We start from the raw sequence: 21158 nt of genomic DNA, 5'->3' as shown, positions 1-21158 counted from the left end.
CCTGCTAGGCCTAAAATGGAAGGGGTTGTTCCTTGTAGTTTTTCCAGCAGAGACGTGTCAGCAGAATGGACATGAAACATGCCATCACTGTTTCTTATCTCAATATGTCCCTTGGTGGAAAAGTGAGGCAACAGTTTACTGATGTCTTACAGCCTGCCTGACCATTAAAACATATTTCCATGCTGATGGATGTCAGATGTAGCTGCAAAAGAACTGTAACTTGCCCTTGATTTCTGAGCTCATTCTTTTACCCCAGTTTTATAAACCTGATATTTTTGCTTCACAAATGGAGCTGGCAAATGCAAACAGAAAACAAGACAACGAGAGCAAGTGAGAGCTGAGGCACTGTTATCTCAGGCAAATCTTCTTGTCTGACCAACATTAACCTCTATGGATGACGGCTTAGACGGACAGTTGGTGGTTTTTATAAGCAAAAGCTGTGAAAGATGTGAGTAAGCTTATCTAATATAGAAACAGGAAATGAGTTACAGCTGTACTGAGAATGTGGCGCAGCTGTCCTGGGCTTGATAGTTGAAGGGTTTTACAGGAGAATAGGGGAAAAAAATTAGAAATTGCCCAGTAGAGCTGTTATGTGCAAAAGAATGCAATTTAATCTACTGTCAAACTATAATTAAACCTCTTTAGAATATTAATAAAATGCTTTATTATTCTCTCACCTTCACAGCTATGTAAAAGAAAAGAGTAGGAAACAGTGAGGCATTTTTCTCCAGCAGAAGCATCCAACTCCACTTTATTGCATAGGATTTATTTGTCCTCTGACAGAATTTATCATGCAGGCCCTCTTAAAACACAGCAAAAACTGCAATCATCCTCTAAAACCTTGGCACGAATGCACCCATGTATCTGTCTTCACTTTTCACCCCCGGGCGCACTAGTAAAGACTATAAGAGATTGGAAACCATGCAGCGACCAAAACTGCTGAGACCATACCAAAAGGAAGCTTCTTTGTTCATCGTCCAAAACAGGCTCCTAATCTTTTTTCCTCCCCTTCTTTATCCCACCTGGGATTTAGCCAAGGAAGTAGAAGTACGGCTGCCCCTCTCCATGCTTTGTTCTAATATGTTCCAGGCCTTCCAGTTGCTTATACCATCAATCTAGGAGATGGCTAAATATGAAGAGATGAACATAAACAGTGCATGAGTTATGGGCTGAAATACACACATATTTAGTCTCAAGCGTAAGCCCGTTTCCCTTTTTTTTTTATGTAAAAAATTTACATACGGAGAGGTCCCGACTATCCTCAACAACTGGAGCATGTGTTACACACATTAAAATCGTTGTCACAGAGGAAAAGAGCTAAAGAACAAGAATCAGCTTAATGATATCAAAATTCCCCAATAATATCAGTTTCAAGTAGCAAGCCTGTAATAGACAGCTGAGTGCCAGTACTAATCATCCACCCTTTAATGTTTGCTTAAAAATGCACAACCTCATGTCAAAACCTGAGTACACATTAACTCGCCCCAAACGGTCTACTTACTAAACATGTCACTAATGAATTATACATCTGACTTTTTTTCTCCTCTCTCATATTTACATGGTGTTTCGGCAGAATTTGTGTAGCACTTGTAAAGTATTTAATCAATGTTTAAAAATGCAAGAGATCCAGAGATCTTAGCCAGAGCATGCAATGCGCTGTGGATGTTTACGCAAAATCAAAAGAATCTGGTACGCCTATCAAAATGACATGAATAGTTTGTTTTTCACATGCCAAAAGAGGAAAAAAGGATCAACTCCACTTGGATCCTTTCAGCTCAAATCATATAGATCTATCACTGACTTTGCACTCTCCTAAAACACCAAGGAAACATATTGCAGATTTTAAGAGCTATTTTTACTCAGCCAGACTGTGTACTAAAACTAATTGGATTTCTGTCGATGGAGGAAAAAATATAACCCTGGGACAGCTTTGAGCGCAATAGCTCTGATTGTCCAACTGTGCATGAGGGAGTGGGACCTTGCCACGTGCCAAGCACCAGCGAGGAAAATTAAATCACTGGTCAACATAAAATATTAAAATAGCATGGTATCGAATTTTTGAGGAATGATGTCAGGGTGGCTCATTATGGCCAGAAAGGCAGTGAATTAAGCTATATTTAGTGGGTGAGAATTGAAATCATAGCTGTAGTCATTACCGCTGACAAGTTTCTAAATAATACCCAATAAATGTTGGCTTTTTAGCAGGGTTCCTGTGACAGCTGGCTCTGCTAAAAAAACTAAAGTACAGAAACAGAATGGTTTTCCTTGGCGAGTTTGCTCCCTCTCCCTCTCCCCCTGCCCCCAAACCTAACTCTCCTTCCTCCCTCTCTTTCTCTCTCTTTGAGCCAATAAAATGTCAGCTTTTATTCTCCTCCTCCAAAGTGTTGGCGAGATGTCAGCAGGCCCTTCTAGTGCTCAACCACTGCAAGCTGAAGGCCTGTAAATCTTGGTGTCATCCATCTTGGGATATACAATAAAAAACGTGACACAGTCATAAAAGGAACGGCATCACTCACCGGTGTATATAATGTGAACAAAAAGAACGTAAATATGTTCTTTCCCATTCAGGATCCAAGACCACAAGACTGTCTTTGATTGAATAGGAAAGGAGGTTGAGGAAGGCTATTGAAAACTGATGGCAGCTATTGACAGTGATGGGTCCAGAGCTGATGTTCTGTTTTAAAAATCAGATAAGAGATTTATACCATATTTATTACACTCAGGGTAAAATGCATTGTGTAGATAAAGCCTGACAAGAACAGCTACTTGACTCTGTTAAACCACAGTATTACCAGAGCAGCTGCAGCTCTTTCTCTCCAACTGTCTGTACAGCACACATTAGGGGTTTGGGTATAAGGGACCATCCCTCAGTAACCCTAATGAATGATGGTGATAATCAGTTATGTAGAAAAGAAAAAAAAAACTAAGACAGCACTCAAAGCCTGTTACTTTTTATGTGTACTATACTAAGCAAGTATGGTTTGGTATGAGATTCTCATGGAATGGCAACCTTAAGTAAAAATACAGTGGTTTCACTGTGTCATAATATTGACAGAAACTTTTAGCAGTTGGCCTCTTATAGCTTGTGAGCTATAGTTTCAAAACCCTGTTATCTAAATGGAAGTGATGGGTGTTGCCCCTTTAGTCTCCATACCAATATAGTCCATTTTATTCATGTGCAGCAATATTTTGAAAAAGACATACCTGTCTTTGTTGTAAAAAAGGTAAATGTGCCATCGTCTTCTTTCAGCCAGCGGACCAACAGTTTAGCGTTACAGGTGGGGGGAGTAGCTATGCTGTGTTACACCATGTGCCATACAACTGGAGAAACCTCTGGATGCTCCAGCAATTCCAGAGAAAGTCCCTGGAGTCTTATTAGAAGGCATATGATGATGATTCTAGTAGTTCTGAAACAATCACGTTTTAAAAACTCGATATGCTTCAAAGAGCTTGTTTGCATTTTTTTTTTTTTTTAAGTAAGGTTCTCTGTGGTTATTATCAGTAATGGCTCCCTTTCTTGAAGTTAGCTAATAAGCTAGTAAGACATACTTTGTTTGCTGATTTTGCAGATCAGTTCATCTTTACTCTGCCAGTTTATAAATGGAAAACCCGCAAACATGAAGTATTTGATGTTGTTGCGCTAACTGACATTTTGAAACAAATCTTAAAAGTTTACTTGGCAGGACTTAGGTAAACTGATACAGGTTACAGCAAATCTGACAGATTGATACAGCCAGCAGCCACAACCAACGTAGCCCCATAGTTTCAAAGTTGCTTAAGTCAGCTAAAACAGAGAGCTTATGGATAGGCTCATAGTAAAATGATAACTTCTGTGTTTTGTTTTTTTATTTTTTGTGAAGTGGTTATCAGTAGGCGGCCTTCAAACAGAGGCTAATTTCAGTTCAAGCAAATGCTTAAATTAGCAGATTCTGAATCTCTAAAATTTGTAATTTTACTTTTCTTTAGTTTATAGTTTTTTCAGCCAAATATAATTTTGGTACTATGCAAAATAATATGTGTGATCAATGCTGTTCTCTTTATTTAGCCTAACTGAATAAATTACATTTGCCAACCTAACAGAATATCTCCAAACCTGCCGGGAGTTGATCAAACTTTTGGATCTGTCCCATCTGTGCCATTAAAACATTAGAGTATAGAAAGCCAGATACCTGTTCCTGTTAGTTGATGCAAACTGCCTGAAGTCCTCATGGATAAAAAGTTAAGTCCTTTTAAAGTTCCAGTTACAGCAAAATCAGCAGCAGAATTGTGACGGCACCAGAATAAGAAGTTCTGCACCACCAGGTGGATTTTTGGTCTCTGTAGATTATGCATCATCTTGAAACTGTGACCTGATACTCTGTTCCTCTCTATAATCAGTAGTTATTCATCAGTATATTCTGGTATCAGAATAAGTATCAGAATAAGGCAACCAGCAACCACCCTACTAAGGCAACTTCAAGTAAAGCAGCAACTATTTCACAGAACCCCGCTTCCAGTCCAAACTATCCCAATAACCGAATAACCTTGGACAGTATTCCTTTTTAATAAGTAAAAAAGAAAGTTGATATTGTTTCATCTAACTAAAGAGAATGATACTGATGTACTGATGCAGTGGGTCATGCACCATTTGCTTTCATACGTTCTAGTAAATAATATTACATTTAATAATGTTCTTGCAGAATTTGAACAACAGTGAGGATATTGCATAGTTTAACTGAATGGTTTGTTGTTATGACTCCTAACGTGCTTTAAAATTGATGAAACTCCAACTAACCACACGAATCTTGCAAAACACTGAGCTAAGGACATTGATTTTGTAACACTAAATTTACTTCACAAACCTTTGCAGAAAGATGAGTGCAGAGGCTGTAAGGCAAAAAAAAAAAACACAATTCGAGCGCAAGATCAGTGGTAATAAATCTATAGTCAATCCCATGGTTATACATTTATGCCTTGAGACAGTTTTAAATGCACATGCTTTCAGAGGAAACACTCCTAAGGAGCCACCCTTTGTGACTTTCAGAGAGGAACTTGGTAGAGCTGGAATTCAGGAACTAAATGTACCTAACAGTGGCTGTTTGCCAATGTGGTTAAGCAATAAAGTCAAAAATGCTTGAGAAGAGTTGAGGTTGAATATCTTTAGTGAGCTGAGAAGCAGAGGTACAAGTGGAGCAAAACGAATTGATTTATAGTCTTTCAAACGTTTTTAGTATTTACAAAGCCAAAAATTACAGTAGAAAACAGAACATTTGCAGAGGGCTTACTTATAAAGCTATTCCTAGAACAGCACAGATGCCTAACTCTTACATTTATGTATAAGAATAAAGAGGACCAACCATGCCTTTAGGAAACCCAACAGAGACATACGACTGTCTTTCCACATTCTTGACCACAGACAGCTCCCTCATCATTGGTTGTTTATGTGCACATTTATTTTTGTAAATTGTTAACTCGCCAATTTAAATTTTGCTGTTTTTTGAGTATGGTGCACATTGGCTGTCACCTCTGTTTGCGTTTCCATTACAAATGTGCACAAAACTTTGTTGATATTCTGCTAATGTCAAAAAAACACTATTTTGTAACTGCGGTGTTTCCATTAAATAAGATATGCAATTAAAATCACACGTGAATAAGTTTGTTCACGTGATAACATCATCCTCCTACTACTTCCTGTTGTCTTTTTTGCCAGTAGTAATATCCGGTTGTTGATCATGTGACTCGTGTGATGCAAAAAAGTGCTTTCATTGCAGTTTTGTGAAATACACCAATTTCTATACAGCCAAAGGACCACCTCATCCTAGCGCAAAAACTTTTTATCAAAAAACGCAGCTAGAGCTTTGTTGGTGAACATTAGTTAACAAAGCATCACAAAGACAAAAGACATACACCAGACAGGTCAGGAATAAAGATGTTTAAAGCAGAAGGTTATAAAACACTATCTCAACCTTTGGATATCTAGCAGAGTCCTGTTCAATCTATCATCTGAAAATGTAAAGTATATGACTCAATTGCAAATCCATCAAAACATGGCTGTCCACCTAAACCGACAGGCTGGACAAGAATGACAATCAGAGAAACAGATTATACGCTATATGTGCTCAACAGCTCTGATGCACCATCCACAACATGAGACGTGGAGGCATCATGGTGCAATAGAGCATTTCTTCAACAGAACAGAAAAAGTGGTAAGAGTTGATGGGAAGATGGACGGAGCAACATGCAGGCCAGTCCTGAATGAAAACAGGTTTAAGGCTGCAAAAGACTTGAGATTTGAGTGGAAGTTCATCTTTTAGCAGGACCATGCCCCTGCAGCCAGAACTAAAATGGAATAATTTAGATTACCACATATTTACATGTTAGAATGGCCCAGTCAAAGTCCAGACCTAAATCCAGTTCATACTGTGACAAGGCTTAAAAATTGTTCCTTGCAGATGCCCAACAAGCAATGTGTTTTAGGTGTATGAATACTTAATAATAAGACAATTTAAATGACCTAAATAATGCCATTCTGCACAAAAGATTTTAATAAAAGTATTTTCTTATCACTTTCCCACATCTCTGGGTTCTCTTTCTCTGCATTGTTTTCAACTGCCTTTAACAGATGGCAAAATGGTTGCAACAATTCCTCCCCCCCCCCCCCACACACACACACACACACACAAAATAATATAACCTCAAATTGGAGAAACACAAGAACACGAGAAGTTATCCATTAAGTATCCACAGCCACTGTTCAATATCATCCCAACACGTTCCCAGGGGTAGTACATCATTTTAAAACATCCGAGGAAGAATTAAAAAGGTAGATTTTTTCCAGTACCACTGAATGATACAAAATATTACTGTTCTTCATATGAATAAGTTATTTCCTGCCAGACCATGTCCCTTTCATCAATCTGGTTTAAGTCTCTTAGGGTTGGGAGAGCTCTGCACACTCCTTAATTTATGAGACATAGATCAGGTTATGCTGGAATATATGCCTAAACAGGCCTGATAGATGGGATATGGAATACATTTCCTCAGCAGAACAGAGTACCCACACCACTATTACCAGAAATACCCACACTACGCTCCCAGTTAAGTGATTTGAGGACTTCATACTGCCAACGTTTCATATCCGCTCTTGCTAACTGACACTTTATCTGCATACCAGCATCTCTGCAGATTGAACACAGGCAAGACAATGACAGGCTCTCTTCCTGTTGTCACTTCTCATATAGGGTCAGTCTAATGCTGCTTTCTGGGTTTCTGCCAATAGAAGACCCCCCTTCCTCCTTCCTCTCCCTCCCATCACCATCAAACAACCAAACTCCACCTAGCCTGGTTAGAAAAGGAGCACTTGATGTCTGTGACACTCATTTGTCAATTAGCAGGCCCCTTCCAGTGTTGACATAAAGCAACTTGAAAGACAGAGTGCCATCTGTGACGAATTCAAGGAGACAGATGAGTGAGGCTTGAACGACGGAGTAATACTATAATGTTCCTCAGATATGAATATAAAACGACACAGTTGACAGGCCATACAAGGTTTTATTTCATTTCTCAGTGTTCCAGGCCTCCCTACTTTGTCTTCTTTGTTCTCTTTTCATCAGACTACTTACATCTCATTTTGACAGCCGGGCGACATTTAGAGCACTTTCGTTTTAAAATGCATACTTGATTTGTCATTAAAATGCAAAACGCCTGCCATCACCAACATGGCCTGGATGAACACAAACCCTGTTAGACACAGAGAACGGCATAGATATACACTGTAGTCAAATGTTTGTGTGTGTTTATATTTATCTTATATCTTTACTATGTCAAATAGGGAAAAGTCATTGTTTCAGGTCACATAGTGAGCTGTGCTCAATACAAACCAGCTAGGTTAATGGCTACACTTAAGATCAATGAGATTAGAAATGAAAAGCCTTTTGTTTCGTTTCACCCTGGCTAAAATCCAACCATGTCGAGTGTAGTGTATGTATGAATGTATTTTCATGTTTTTAACATCTGCAGTGTAATTGTTCTAACTTGGCATTGGATAAAAAAGACAGCACTGCAGAATAATGCACAAAAATATAGTGTTAAATATAAACATGGCATTATTTTTTATAGAGTTTTATCAGGTCTGAGGACTCCAAAGTACTATAATCAGTCATGCACACATTCACACACTGATAGTGGTAAACTACATTATAGCCACACCTGTCCTGGGGCAGACTGAAAGAAGTGCAGCTGCCATACAATCGACACCACCGGACCACCATCAGCAGGCAAGGCGGCTGAAGTGTTCTGCCCAAGGACACCAAGGACACAACAACTGAGACGGATGGAGTAGGAAACTGAACTGGCAACCCGCCAGTTACAGGATGAACCCCTACTACCTGAGCCACAATGTACTCACTGAGAAAAGTCTCACTATTTATTAGTTTGAACAGAGGACTACATTAATGCTTTTAAATGAAAAACATTTTCACTTTTAGGGACAATATGACAATCATATAATAGATAAGTTGAATATAAAAAAGTGCATTGAATCAACATAGGTATACATAGGTTTTCTGAAGTAGTTGTTGTTAGTGCAGCATTTATTTGTTTGATGTCTTTTGGAAATAATGCTTCACCAAGCTGGTTCTGTAATAATAACTACAATTTATCTATGAACTGAATCCAAATTTTAATGGCCAGGAGGTCTGAGCTGCCAATTCTGATTTTGAACAATTCCACTTTTCTATGTTCAAAGAACGATAACCCACAAAAAACCAGCCTGGATAAATTCAAGCTGGATAATATATAAAATCATAATTTGCATATTAATATAAATATGTGCATTATCAAAGCTGCTTCAATGTAAATATTTGGCCATTTGGATGGATTTTCACTAGTCTTAATGCTCTTTATTATACACCTGTATTATTGTAAAATTCAACATCATCGTAACTGAATGTTTTCCTATTGATCATAAAGAAAAATTATCCTTGATAGAGGTAGTACCTTTGAACCCAAAGGAAAATGAGGAGAATCCCAGTTTGTCTATTTATGCATCAAACCAAAGATCAGTCATCTTTATCTGATTTTGCCTAAATTTAAGACAAATCACCTTGAAGAATATGCCGTTTCTTCATGTATTTTTAGACTGAAAAATTAACGTATGCGAAGAACAGAAAACAAACATTGTGACTTTTCAGGATTTGATCTACTAATAACAGCACATGAGGGAAAAAAAAGCCTAGTTGATTGTATCAATAATACTGACGTACAAACAATCAACCTACCTGATTTATTCACAATTCTCCAAAAAAAATCAAGCATTTTCCAAAGCGATAAAATGGCAGCATGTATTTTCCTGTTAAGTCGAGATATCAGGTGTTTTTTTCTTAAAAATGTGATAACATTCTTCCTACTCATGTACTGGTATGTGGAAGGGGCTTAAACAGATGGTATTCTGCACACAAAGACAGCTTCCTAAACTTAAGGTTTCTATAACAACACTGGTCAAATGGAACAATTAGCAAATTGATAACAGTAAATCATCTTCTTGAAAATTTGCAGTAACCTTGCAGAACACACTCATCTGACTTCAGAGTGGTAAAGCCCTGAAACGAATTCATTAAAGACTGTAATCTAGTCCAGTGTAAAATAATTAACTATTCATCTGAGACTGAGGTTTGCATATGGCAGAGTACTTTTCTGTGTATCATTATAATACAATTTATGACTAGGATAACTATGCATTAAATATCCATGTAATTGCATACACAAACATGTGTGTATTACATGCATCATATTGGAAAAAAAGAATAAAGTGTTAATGTGTTTAAGGATTTATGAAGGTGATTTGTTTATAAAGACCCACTGTTTGATATGTGAAGAAAAGCATCACTGTTCCAACACTGTTAGGATCATCTCTGATAGTCACAGGCATGTGTCTTCCTCAATCCCAACGTGTCCAAGGTGATAACACTGAAAGTAGCAGATGCAGGCACTGAACGTTCACTCCAGTCACAGGGAGAACTCATGCCAATGCAGCACATGCCACCTCGCTGCAATGTGTACACACCTGACCTGGAACAAAGTGGACAACACAACCCTAACCAAGCCAGTCCCGAGACAGAAATCTCACCGTGAGCCACACTTCTCAACACATTGATGAGACAGGCTGACACCGCAGCACACCAAGGCAGAGGTGTGGGTGTGACAGCCCACTACCATAATTTCATCCTGCCATTACCTGCCCAGCCACTCACAATTGTGCTCCAGAAGACAGATCCACACGAGCACAGGTGCACAAGCCTACACAGGAACCAAGCATATGTACAGCACACCAAAACACACAGGACTCTGTTAAAGCTGGAGACAGCTCCTTGCTTCTCGTTGTGACTCATTGTCAGCTTGCCGGATGATTGTTGTCAATTGAGCAGACAGAAATAAGCGTATTAGCTCCAACAAGCTCTGGCAATGTCTCCCTCTCGATTTAACTTGAGCAGCAAGAAGAAGTGCATAATGCTGAAGGCAGTCCACTGAGTTTGCCTAAGATGTGCATCTATTTACACCTGGTGTACTAAAGCTGACAGTGAAATGAAGTCGTGGTGTCAATACGAGAACATCTCCACAGTCTGACGAGAGATGTCAGTTCAATTTAAAATGATGCTTAAATAAAGAATTTTCTGAAATGATCCACTTATTTGATGTGTCAATGTTTGGTTCCTTACCTAGACCAAAAGTGAGCTCTAGTGCTTTATATGATTGACAAATATGGCATTTACAGTGTTATCTTTCAGTAAAGAATATATAAATTTGCGTAAGTATAGATTAATATTAATGTATAAATACCGAAGGAAGCTGATAACCAAGAGGCATTTATGATCATTTTTGTTTAACTTAAAAAATAACACCAAAATAATTGATACCCAGCTCACAAATTGGCTTAAAACATGTATCCATCTTGATATGAGATTTTCTTAGCAATAAAAGGAGTCTTTGGAAGCTTGTATTTCACAAACAACAAAATGTATTCATTCTGCAAATAAAGTGCAAGACAAGAACAGTGAAGCTTTTCAACACAATTTGAGTTAACACAAAAACTGGGTTCCTAAACTATTTCCATGTCATAATTCTATACCCTTCAAAGCATTATTTTCCAGAGTTGAGTCCATGTTTTTCTCATTGGATGGATGGATGGATGGATGGATGGATGGATGGATGGAGAAAAAACAACTTTCCCAACTCCTTACCGAAGACCTAAGTTGCTTTAAATTCACATACAGTCCTGTTTATTTTTTAGCTGCTAACGCATATTCACAGAAATTATCCCTAAAAAAATTATTTTTAAACTACGTTAAACAATGTGTAAATGAGAGATATTATACCTGACTTATCAATTCTTTAGTACAGACAACTCACAAAATAACAAAAACTGTGTACACTTATATGTAGTCTACAAGACGTGAAAAACCATTCAAAAACAAGTTAGCTAAAACCATCACCTATTTTCTTCTATTTGAAGGTTCAGCTGTGCAAATCCTCCTGTTGAAATCACAGCCCCCTCTGGAACAGCTCCTGTGAGGTGCTGCTCCACATCCTAATGGAGGAATCTTACCGTTTGCCCTTTTATTTAACATGTCACATTTATTGATCATGCCTATTTATTGTGCCTCTGCAGATCACCAACCAATTTCTAACCCTCATCCATGGTGTTTGTTTGTCCTGATCACACTCTGACCACCTGTGGACTAAAGCCAAAACCTTTCACTGCAAATGATGCTAAGTTGCATTTTGGCCACAAAACACCGCAAAAGCAGGCAAATCATGTTTCCGCATGCTTTTTTTCACTCAAATCTTCTTACCTGAGCTGGTTGAAACTCAGATCCACTCGTTTCGCAAGCTTGCCGTACCTCTCCCCAAGAGAGTGGGGGATGTCCTCGGAGTCGTGTCCAATGTATGACACCTTTAAAAGTAAAAAAAAACAAAAACAATAGTGAGAGAGAACGTTTGTGGCCTTGACTAAACAGAAAGCACAAAACTGAAAACAAACAGTTGCATTTTCCCAAGAGCTGCTCTTGTGTTTTGTGAAAGGTTTCTGGCTTTTTAGTAATTCATTCATTCATTCATCTTCTATTCCATAGTGGGTCACGGGGGAGCTGGTGCCTATCTCCAGCAGTCTACCGACGAGAGGCAGGGCACACCCTGGACAGGTCGGCAATCCATCGCAGGGCAACACAGAGACATACAGGACAAACAACTATGCACATACTCATTCACACCTAAGGGCAATTTAGAGAGTGGAATTTACCTCAGTCATTCTTTTGGACTGTGGGAGGAAGCTGGAGTACCCAGGGAGAACCCACACATGCACGGGGAGAACATGCACACTCCATGCAGAAAGACGCTTTTTAGTAATATCACTGTTTACTTAAAGTTATGATGAGTTTGGTATTTGTTTTCATTTAGTGGTGACAGATGTGAGAGGAGGAAACAAGAAATCATTTTTTATTTTTTTTTATATTCTGGGACAGTCACATTGACTAGTGTAAACAGAACCAGCTGATGTGTCAGATACACCTGCCATTGCATTGTTTCATTGGTATTCCTTGGCACATGTCTTTCTGTAACATATTGTGTAGTAAACAGCTTATTACACGAGTTTTTTGACATAATAATGACGCTACACGCATGCACTGTGTCCGGTTAAGCTGCAAAACGAACTGAAAACTGAAAGCCATGTGTGCAATGCCAATAAATGTGTCACATGACAGCAGTGAGGTTGAACCAACAAGCTCATACTAAATGTTAAATCATATAATAACCGCTATTTTAAAAGTCGAAGAGTATAGCGGCACTTAAGAGGAGGAGAAGGTCCGACGTTGGCAGTTTTCAGAACTTACTTGAGTTCCGTTTAAAACGAACGGTGACTCCCTGTGAGTCATGACGTCGTCCTGAGGATGACAGCTCGGAGGCTTTTGGTTTGTTTTGTTTAGTTTTGTTGAGGAGCTGAAGTCAGAGTTGGTCTTCTCGCTCACGTTGTCGATATCCACTATTGATTCCTGTGAACGTGGTGCTGCTACTTTGGAGGTTTTCTGACGCCTTGCAGTTGGCTTTTACTGTTTCCGCGTCCCGCTTAAATCAGCTGACCCGCTGTGTTGCGGAAGCACGCGGTCACCACTCCTTAACTTATAAAACTTTGGTGCTGCTGACTGTCTCCTGCACCGGATTCCCGCGTCATGTGTGTGTGTGTGTGTGTGTGTGTGTGTTGTTGGACCTGCACACTTGTTCACTTGTTCTAATTACAACGACGCAGTATGATTCCTAACAGCCACGTTTGGTCATTTTTACCAGCATTTTCAGAGAGGTGCATCTCAACGAATTAGAATATCATTGAAACGTTAAATATTCTGCAATTTTTTTTATAGTAAATTTTAAATATTAAATGCATTTACTCGAGATGGAGGGATCTAGTTCAGGCATTTATTTCTGGTAATGTACGTTTAATGCAGCCGATATAGCCTGCATCCAGGGCCGGATTTATGGGGATCTGGGCCTCAGGGCTAGAACCCGTTTTGGTCTCCTACCCACACAAGTTCCTTTTGCACATGCAAATTAGAATAGGTTGACGGTTACAGGCTATTTCCGAAGCAGTATTTGTATTTTTTCTTGGCAAAAAGTTCCTTGTAAACACCACATAATAAAAATAAAAAAATGTCTTCATTCAGAAGCAAGAGTTCCTGGGTTTTTATCTTAGAGTGAGAATTCTCACGCATGGAGATTTCATGTTCTCCTAATGCATACATGGGCTCTTTCTGTGTACTCCCTGCTTCATCGTTAGGCTAATTCTGTTATTCCCAAAGTGTGGTGGGTTGTTGTATGAATGAATTAAATATAAGACCTTATTTTGCACAGAGAGGCATTTTTAGAAAAATTTAATGATAGCAATGTTGAATATTGTCACAAAGTAAAAATAAAAATAAAACTATTCTGCTTGCCGGGGCATGGGCTCTGCCGGGCCTCTGCTTGGGGAGTGATGTGTCCCGGGGTCTCTGGTCTCTGGGTCAATGGCTGGACCTGCTCCTGCGTGGACAGCTGCCGGCGGGGCCTGTGGGGTCGTCGCTGCTGTCCCTGGGGCTTCTACAATGTGGCTGCTGGGTGGTTCCCTGGAACTCTCCCCTGCTCTTCTCTGGGGGAGTCCTGGTTCTCCTGGGGTTCCCGTACTCAGGGGGGGGCTTTGGATGTCTGTGGCTCGGACCTCCTCGTTGTCTGTCTTAGGTCCAGGGGGCAGGTCTGTGGCTCCTCACACTCGCTGTTGCATAATTTTATGGAGAAACCTTGTTTACACAAGCGCACTCACACTCAGGTGTTTACATTCAAGTGTTAACAGATACACAAATGTTCTATACTGAGCTGCAATTACCACTAAATACATCTTGCATTCATTAGTACCGTACACTTTTTGGTAACAATGCTGTTAATATGTGTGTTTCTGCAGGTGTAGAAGCAAGCAGGGTGTTGTCTTGTATTCTCCTCATCCTTCTTTCTCTTTTCCATTCTTTTCTCCTTCTCTCCCTTTTTCCTTTTTTGCCCCAGCTCTCTCTCTTTCTTGCTTCTTATTTTTTTCTTTCTTTCATTTCCATCTCGGTGTCCATAACAATTGAAATAATCCCGAGGCAGCTTCTAATAAAGTTTATTTTATAAATATCAAGCAGAGCATTAAAGAGTTAGCCATAATGCTCCACTTGTGCAGAAAAAGTCTGGGAATCACTCGGCTAACTGGTCTCTTTAAATTGTGCCTTTGCCCATTGATTGCTGCAGATAGGCACCAGCTCCCACCCCACCACCCTGCAATGACAAGCATATATAAGTAATGGAAGGATGTATGGAAGACCTAAAATGTTACAATGATCAAGCCAAACCTGTATGTGGCGATATAATGCGATCAATAAGACATAAAAATGAAGAATAAGTCTAAACATTGCTTCCTTTTCCCAGGTGAGGAGCTTAACTAATGAGGAAGAAATGCTTATCATATTTTTATAGAATACAAGTCACCTTGCCTATTTTTTGTGTAATAGGGAAAAGAAGTGCTTCCCCGAAGTGATATTGGGTTTTCTTTTGGACCTTGAATTTTCCTAAACTGAGAGATGAAAAAATGTCTCAAGAATTCTAAAATCTTGATTTAGGAATGTTTATCTAACAGTAGGCTCAGTTTTTTAATTATGATTTGTTAGGGACAAAAAGATACCCAAACCAACCCTCCAAGATCACATGGACAACTTGTTCAGGAGGTCAGAAACAACAACATCTAAAGCACTGCAGGTCTCACTAGCTTCCGAAAAGGTCAGTTCACGATCCAACAATATAAAAACACACCGGCCAAAAATGGCATCTATGGAAAACCTCTCAAGTGAAAACCACTGCTGACCAAAACAAACATCCAGGTCCATCTCACAATTGCTAAAACATCTTCATGATCCCCATTACTTGGGAAAATGTTCGCTGGACTGATGAGACAATAGTGAAACATTTTGGAAAATGTGCATCCCATTGCATCTGGATGTAAAGCTAACACAACATTTCAAAAATTGGTTGTTTCAGATTCTGGACATTTTGCTGTAATGGATGGAACCATGAATTATACTTTCTACTTTAAAATCTTGAAGGAGACATTAGTTTGTGACTTTAATCTTAAGTACAGGAGGGCACAATTGTTGATGCTGTTGTACATCATTCTTCCCAACAGCCAGTGCCAGAGTCTTTCTAATTTTTAATTTTGTTTGAATTAATTTTAAAATGTAAAAGTTGGATCATCAAAGACCAAAACATTATTTGGCATTATGGGCATTTATGTTAGGAACTGTGGTGAGTTGAATTTTTTTTTTATGCATGTGGTGTTATTCACAGCTTAATTATTTGTGAGCTTTAATATTACACTACTGCAGGAGTGTGCCATCGGAGATACTATCAAGCAATTTTAAATGTGCTCCTCCGTCCCCAGGTTATAGAAATAGAACTTCCTATATCAGCAAGAATTAGAAGTGATCTTGCTATCTCGAGTCATGGTGAAGTCTGGACTTTGACTATTCCATTTTGACTATATAACTGCTCTTTTTCAGCCCTTTTGTTGGTGATATGAAGTTGAGCTTGCAACTATTGTCCTGTTCTATGATTTAATTTGGACCAAGCTTCAGTAAAACAGATTACTTACATTTGACTAGAACACGTTGACACATAAGGGTTTACAGTCATGTCAATGACTGAAAGGTGTCCCATTGCTGTAAAGGTAACTAACCTTAGCTAACCAGTCATGGCACTGTGTATCGTCTCGATATTTCCAATGCAAAAAAACTTGAATTTCTTCTTGCCGGGAAGTCCACTCTTGGAAAGATTAGCAACAGTTTGAGAACATTTCTCACACAAGAAAAGGTTCTCACTGCAGATGACGGGCTCCAATTTGTTTGCAAATTAGCCTATCTCATAAACTCTATAGATTAATGGGCTGGAAACAGATAGCTTCCTTATCACTTTTGATATCTCTTCAGAATGTGTTATTGCAAACCTGAAAACCACTGAAATTTCTGCTTTAAAAGAAGCTGCCATACATGTTGATGATCAGTGAATCATTTGCATTTGATTTACAGCAACGGGGAGCTACCAACTGCAAACTTCTATTAGCATCTCAAAGAGATTACAACTTCACAGTTGCGTTTTACTATGATGTTAGTATAAATTATTGCTGGTTTGTGGTCTAAAAATTCGAATTGTTTGGTTAAGGCCACAGTGCACCTACAAAAAGCTTTAGTTTAATACATAAACCATTGATTTAGCAGTCTTGTGCTTAGCACTGTCGCCACACTTAATGGCAGAAGCAATGAGTGATTGCTTCAGCTGCTTTTTCCAAGACAACTTCAACTTTCAGTATCTGACAGACATTCAGTATTACTGTGCGTTTATGACTGTGCAATACTACTTTAAAGGGCAACAAACACATGGAAATTCCTGTCCACGCTGACAGGAAGATAATGAAAGGGTTTCAGAGGGTCTCCAGTTTTTGAATGCCCTCGTGACTTAATTTTGGATAGGTTCTTGTCCTTCAGTGATATTAATTCTCTCCTTTGGTGATTCAATATTGATCATAAGATTAATTATGTCCATACATATTTGTTTATATTGTGTGTCACTTTAAAGGACTGGCATCCTGACCATGCTTTAGCTACCTTCCAAGCCAGGATATAATCAGATTGGGCTCCAAATGCTCAATGTCCCGTAACAATAAAAATGAGGATGTAAAATCAGTACACGAACAGATTCATTAATTAAAAAATACATCACTCTGGTTTTTTATTTTAATTTTACAAATATAACAGGAAATGTGGACCACCTGCATCATTATGGGTTACTTTTGAATCAATCAATTTCTTTAAAGTCAGCATATGTTGTATAAGCAGCATGTGGAGTTTATCACTGCCAATCCAAGGCACATAGGCCAATGCATCCATTTGAGGTTGAATTTCCTGGTGTTAACCATGCACGTTGCCCTACTCCTGTAGCTACCCCTACCTCTACACATGGAGATGGAAAACTCCTTTAGAAGGCTAATACATGATCAATTTTCCTGAATTCCTTAGGAACATAGTAATAATATAGTAGTAGTCATATTCTCACTTGTGTTTACAGGTGAGAACATTACTACTACTACTACTACTGTGATGTTCTTCCTACATGTTGATGTCAACTCAATATGTTATTTTTATGCTTGTTAAGGAAGAACATCACAATGTTTGTTGCTATTGTAATATATTTTAAGATGAGTCCAATATGATGATTTATTTCTATATTGACAGAATAATTAACATTGAAAGCAGCCGTACATTCTTCTTATATTTCAAACCTACGTTATAATCATCCAGTTGTTGCATATATGTCTGAATTGCATAGAAATCTAGCTAAACAACTCCAATTATAAGGCTGAGGATTCACTGATGCTAATCCTTTAACAGTGTAAAAGGGTCATAACTAATAATTGAAAACTATCTTATCATGCAATCTTTTTACGGTATTCCCACTTGCGCCATAAACACAAACATTGAAAGCCAAACACGTGAGTGTGTAAAATAGTGCCTGTGAATGGTACCTAAGCACATTTATTCGTCTGGTTTTTGCAGCTCTTTTGTTGAGGAACACCAAAAAGTGAATGCCAAGTGACGTCACCTTATACACCCCTCCCACACGCGGAAGAGCTCACTTTCTCCCTCTTCTCTTCCTTCTGCTGGAGCGGAGGGAGTCTGCATGGCTCCAGTCCTCTCCGTTGCTCCTCTCGGTGCCGGGTTGACACAGGCAAAAACAAAACAAACAAAAAAACAACACTTTATTTGAACCAAAGGAAATATCGTGTAATGTTATAACGTTGTTCTGTTGTTTTTTCTTACCAATTGCCTCTCTGCGTCGGAGCGTATAGGCAGGTAATGCCGTACCACGGACTTTTAGGTAAACGTAATGTATTGTTGAGCATTTCTTATGAAAAGGGAAACAAAATACGTAAGGTACGCATTTTAGTGCCCTGTTTTATTTTCACTCATAGTTATAAACGTATGTTTATATTTATGTCTTTTGTCTACATTGATTTTAGATTATTAAACGATGTTTTAAAGTAAATGATTGAATTGTAAAGTGATAAAGTGTTTACATTTTGAAAACTCAGCACACAAATATGACTCAAAACTGTTTCTGAAAACATGAATAAAGTTATTTTAATATTGAATGTTGAACGTCGGCCCAACATGCAGCTCACAGTAATCCTGCATCTCCCAACACATTTCCTCTCGAGATGTAAATAGTTGTATTTGCATGCGAGGTGATTCATAAACATGTCAGCGTGTGGCAAAATATATGGCGGAGGGGGGATATTAAAACTTTCTATTTAAATATGGTGAATTATGATCGCGAGAAATGTGTTCCCATTTAAGAGGAATGCCGAGCATTTTGGTGTCTGGTGCAGGAGCCCCATTTGTCATGCGGACAATAAAGAGGGTTTTCGCCTGACAGTGAAAATTTATGATTGCCCTTCTTTGCCCTAATAATTCACATATTGTGTCAGGGACTGACATCTCTCGCAGAAAACAGCAAGCCCGTTATCAGTCACGCATCTTTGCATATTGTGAAACGCTACCCTCTATTTTTTCCTTCAGCAGAAAGAAACAGAAGTGAAAACATTTTTTGAAGGAAAAAAAATGTATTTTTGGATTAAGCTTTTTTTTTTTACGAATAGATACAAAAAACTGTTCATTTGAAAATGCACATCTAACTTTAAAATTATGACTCAAGGATAATCTTGTTTGTGTTATTATTATAGGCCTCAACATTATGCTTCTTATGCAGTATATACTTCGCGTTTATTTCCTCTCCTTTAGGTTTTAGCTGTTAGTAAATTGTCCTAAAACACATTTTCTTTTATAGATTTTTTTTTAAGTTAATTCAACATATTTTTACCCCCCTTCACTGTCCACTCCAGGTTTTCTTGCTCTCCAAGTCGACCTGTCAAGCAGATTACCACAGAAAGAGATTAATGGCAGAGGCGGGTTGCAATAATAATCGTTTTGTTTGATGTGACAACTTTGATAGGCGTTGATTTACTTACAAACTGATAGGCTTTTAATTGAGCGCCTCCATCCCCCGATTGAGATGAAAGGGAAAACTACATTGAAAAGCTGCCCGATTGCCCCGGAGCCTCAATACTGATTAGCCATCTCAGCGGTGAATAGTTCAAGGCATTTTAAACTTCTTCCCCCTCCCGTCCTCTCTCCTTTCTCTGAGCTGCCTGACAGACCATCTCTCTTCTTTTCTTCCTCCCTTCTATACGTTTTTTTTTTTTTTTTTTTTTACCTCCTTTCAAGAAAATAAATCATTTTCATTGTATGTAAATAAAATCGAGCTGACATCAAAATAAAAATGTCTGGGTGTCTTCTTCACATTGTTATTATTTTAATTAATTTATATTGTTGCCTGTCTGTTTCCTTTCTGCAGATGACAGGTTTCAGCAACACAATAGCAGATGCGTTTGGCAAAAACTGATGAGAGCGTTTATTCAGAGAAAACGGTGATGGTAACACATTTTTTACAAGTTAAACTTTATCCCATCGCTTAGGCTAAAGCTCATTTATGGGAAATAACTTAAACGTAGATATTATATTAATTAAAAAAACATTTTTGGGCTTTTTTTTTGTTTTGTTTGTTTTGCAGTTCCTTTTTTTATTGTCCATTGTTTTCTTTACAGCATTTCATGTCTACAGTCTTATCCCCCCCACCAAAGCTTCTTGTTAACACCATAATCGGCCGATTATAGCAAAAGCACTTTCGCACCTTAAAGCACGAACAGCTTCTCTGCACAACATGTGAGCGAGACTGTCTGCAAGTTATTAAAGTTTCATCATGTACATGCCACCTCCGAGGTGTTTTACTGAGAACTCCGAAAGTTACAGGCGCTATTTAATACGCTTTCAAGGTTAAGTCCACATGCTTTTGTTCCACTTAAATAAATCTGAAGTGAGGATGCGTGCTTTAGAAGATACATTTTAAAATTAAACGAGTCAAAGCGATTCTTCGAATAATAATAATAATAATGGTAATAAAGTTGGTGTCTCTTGCACAGCGTCACCCCGTTTGTTCTCTTTTTTCCGCCAGCAGCGACACTTGCATGTAATCAGCCACAATAGCTGACATAAATCAAGCGACGGATTGACAGCGCCTGACAAATAACTGATTGATTGCGGCGGAGCAGAATTGACACTTGACGGAGAGGTGGAGATAGAAATAGAAGGGCGGTGTATATTATACTGAAAACATGTGACATTCGCATCCCTCCATCACTGCATTGGTCTATTCCTGTCAACGCTTGTCTGTTTAGGGAATTCAAACCGAAGCGGTTGGTTTTATGGTTGTCGGTGGAGGAGTGAAAACGTCCATGCGTTGCAAAGACTTCCTGACAAAACTCATAAAATCTATCAAGGTGGGAATATGATTTAGTTTCGTGGCTGTCACCATGGAGCAATAAACTGTTGAACTGATCATGAGATCAAAAGAAAACAATAATTTGTGACAATTTTAAGATGTGCAGGCTTTTCCTGGCCAAAACCGATTTTTAGTCATCTCCAGGTCTGACCCGCTTCACATTCTGATCAATTCTGGTTTGT

The 21158-nt window shown here is 38.6% G+C and overlaps 1 protein-coding gene and 1 long non-coding RNA gene across 4 annotated transcripts in view; both read right to left on the bottom strand.

Moving 5' to 3' along the window:
* The window catches only part of lrmda (leucine rich melanocyte differentiation associated), a 329240-nt gene extending 316032 nt beyond the window's left edge, over positions 1-13208 (bottom strand). Inside the window, exons 1-2 of one of the 3 annotated variants that reach the window (XM_047351529.1) lie at positions 12867-13208; positions 11829-11929 (exon numbers count right to left, since the gene is read on the bottom strand). In XM_047351529.1, the coding sequence (XP_047207485.1) occupies positions 11829-11929; positions 12867-12908 (143 nt within the window). In that variant the 5' untranslated portion in view covers positions 12909-13208. The remainder of the gene's footprint in view (positions 1-11828; positions 11930-12866) is intronic. The other 2 variants (XM_047351531.1, XM_047351532.1) reach the window with 2 other exon arrangements.
* A 753-nt stretch (positions 13209-13961) lies between these two features.
* LOC124859055 lies at positions 13962-20725 on the bottom strand. The gene is made up of 3 exons (XR_007036002.1): positions 19607-20725; positions 18181-19503; positions 13962-14275 (listed from the first exon to the last, which is right to left on the bottom strand). It is a non-coding gene; the product is annotated as an uncharacterized LOC124859055 (long non-coding RNA).
* Between the last annotated feature and the right edge of the window lie 433 nt (positions 20726-21158).

This window comes from Girardinichthys multiradiatus, chromosome 22 (assembly GCF_021462225.1).
Source record: "Girardinichthys multiradiatus isolate DD_20200921_A chromosome 22, DD_fGirMul_XY1, whole genome shotgun sequence".
NCBI classification, from domain to species: Eukaryota; Metazoa; Chordata; class Actinopteri; order Cyprinodontiformes; family Goodeidae; genus Girardinichthys; species Girardinichthys multiradiatus.
The sequence above is the reverse complement of the archived record's forward strand: the minus strand, read 5'-3'. Positions and strand labels throughout refer to the sequence as shown.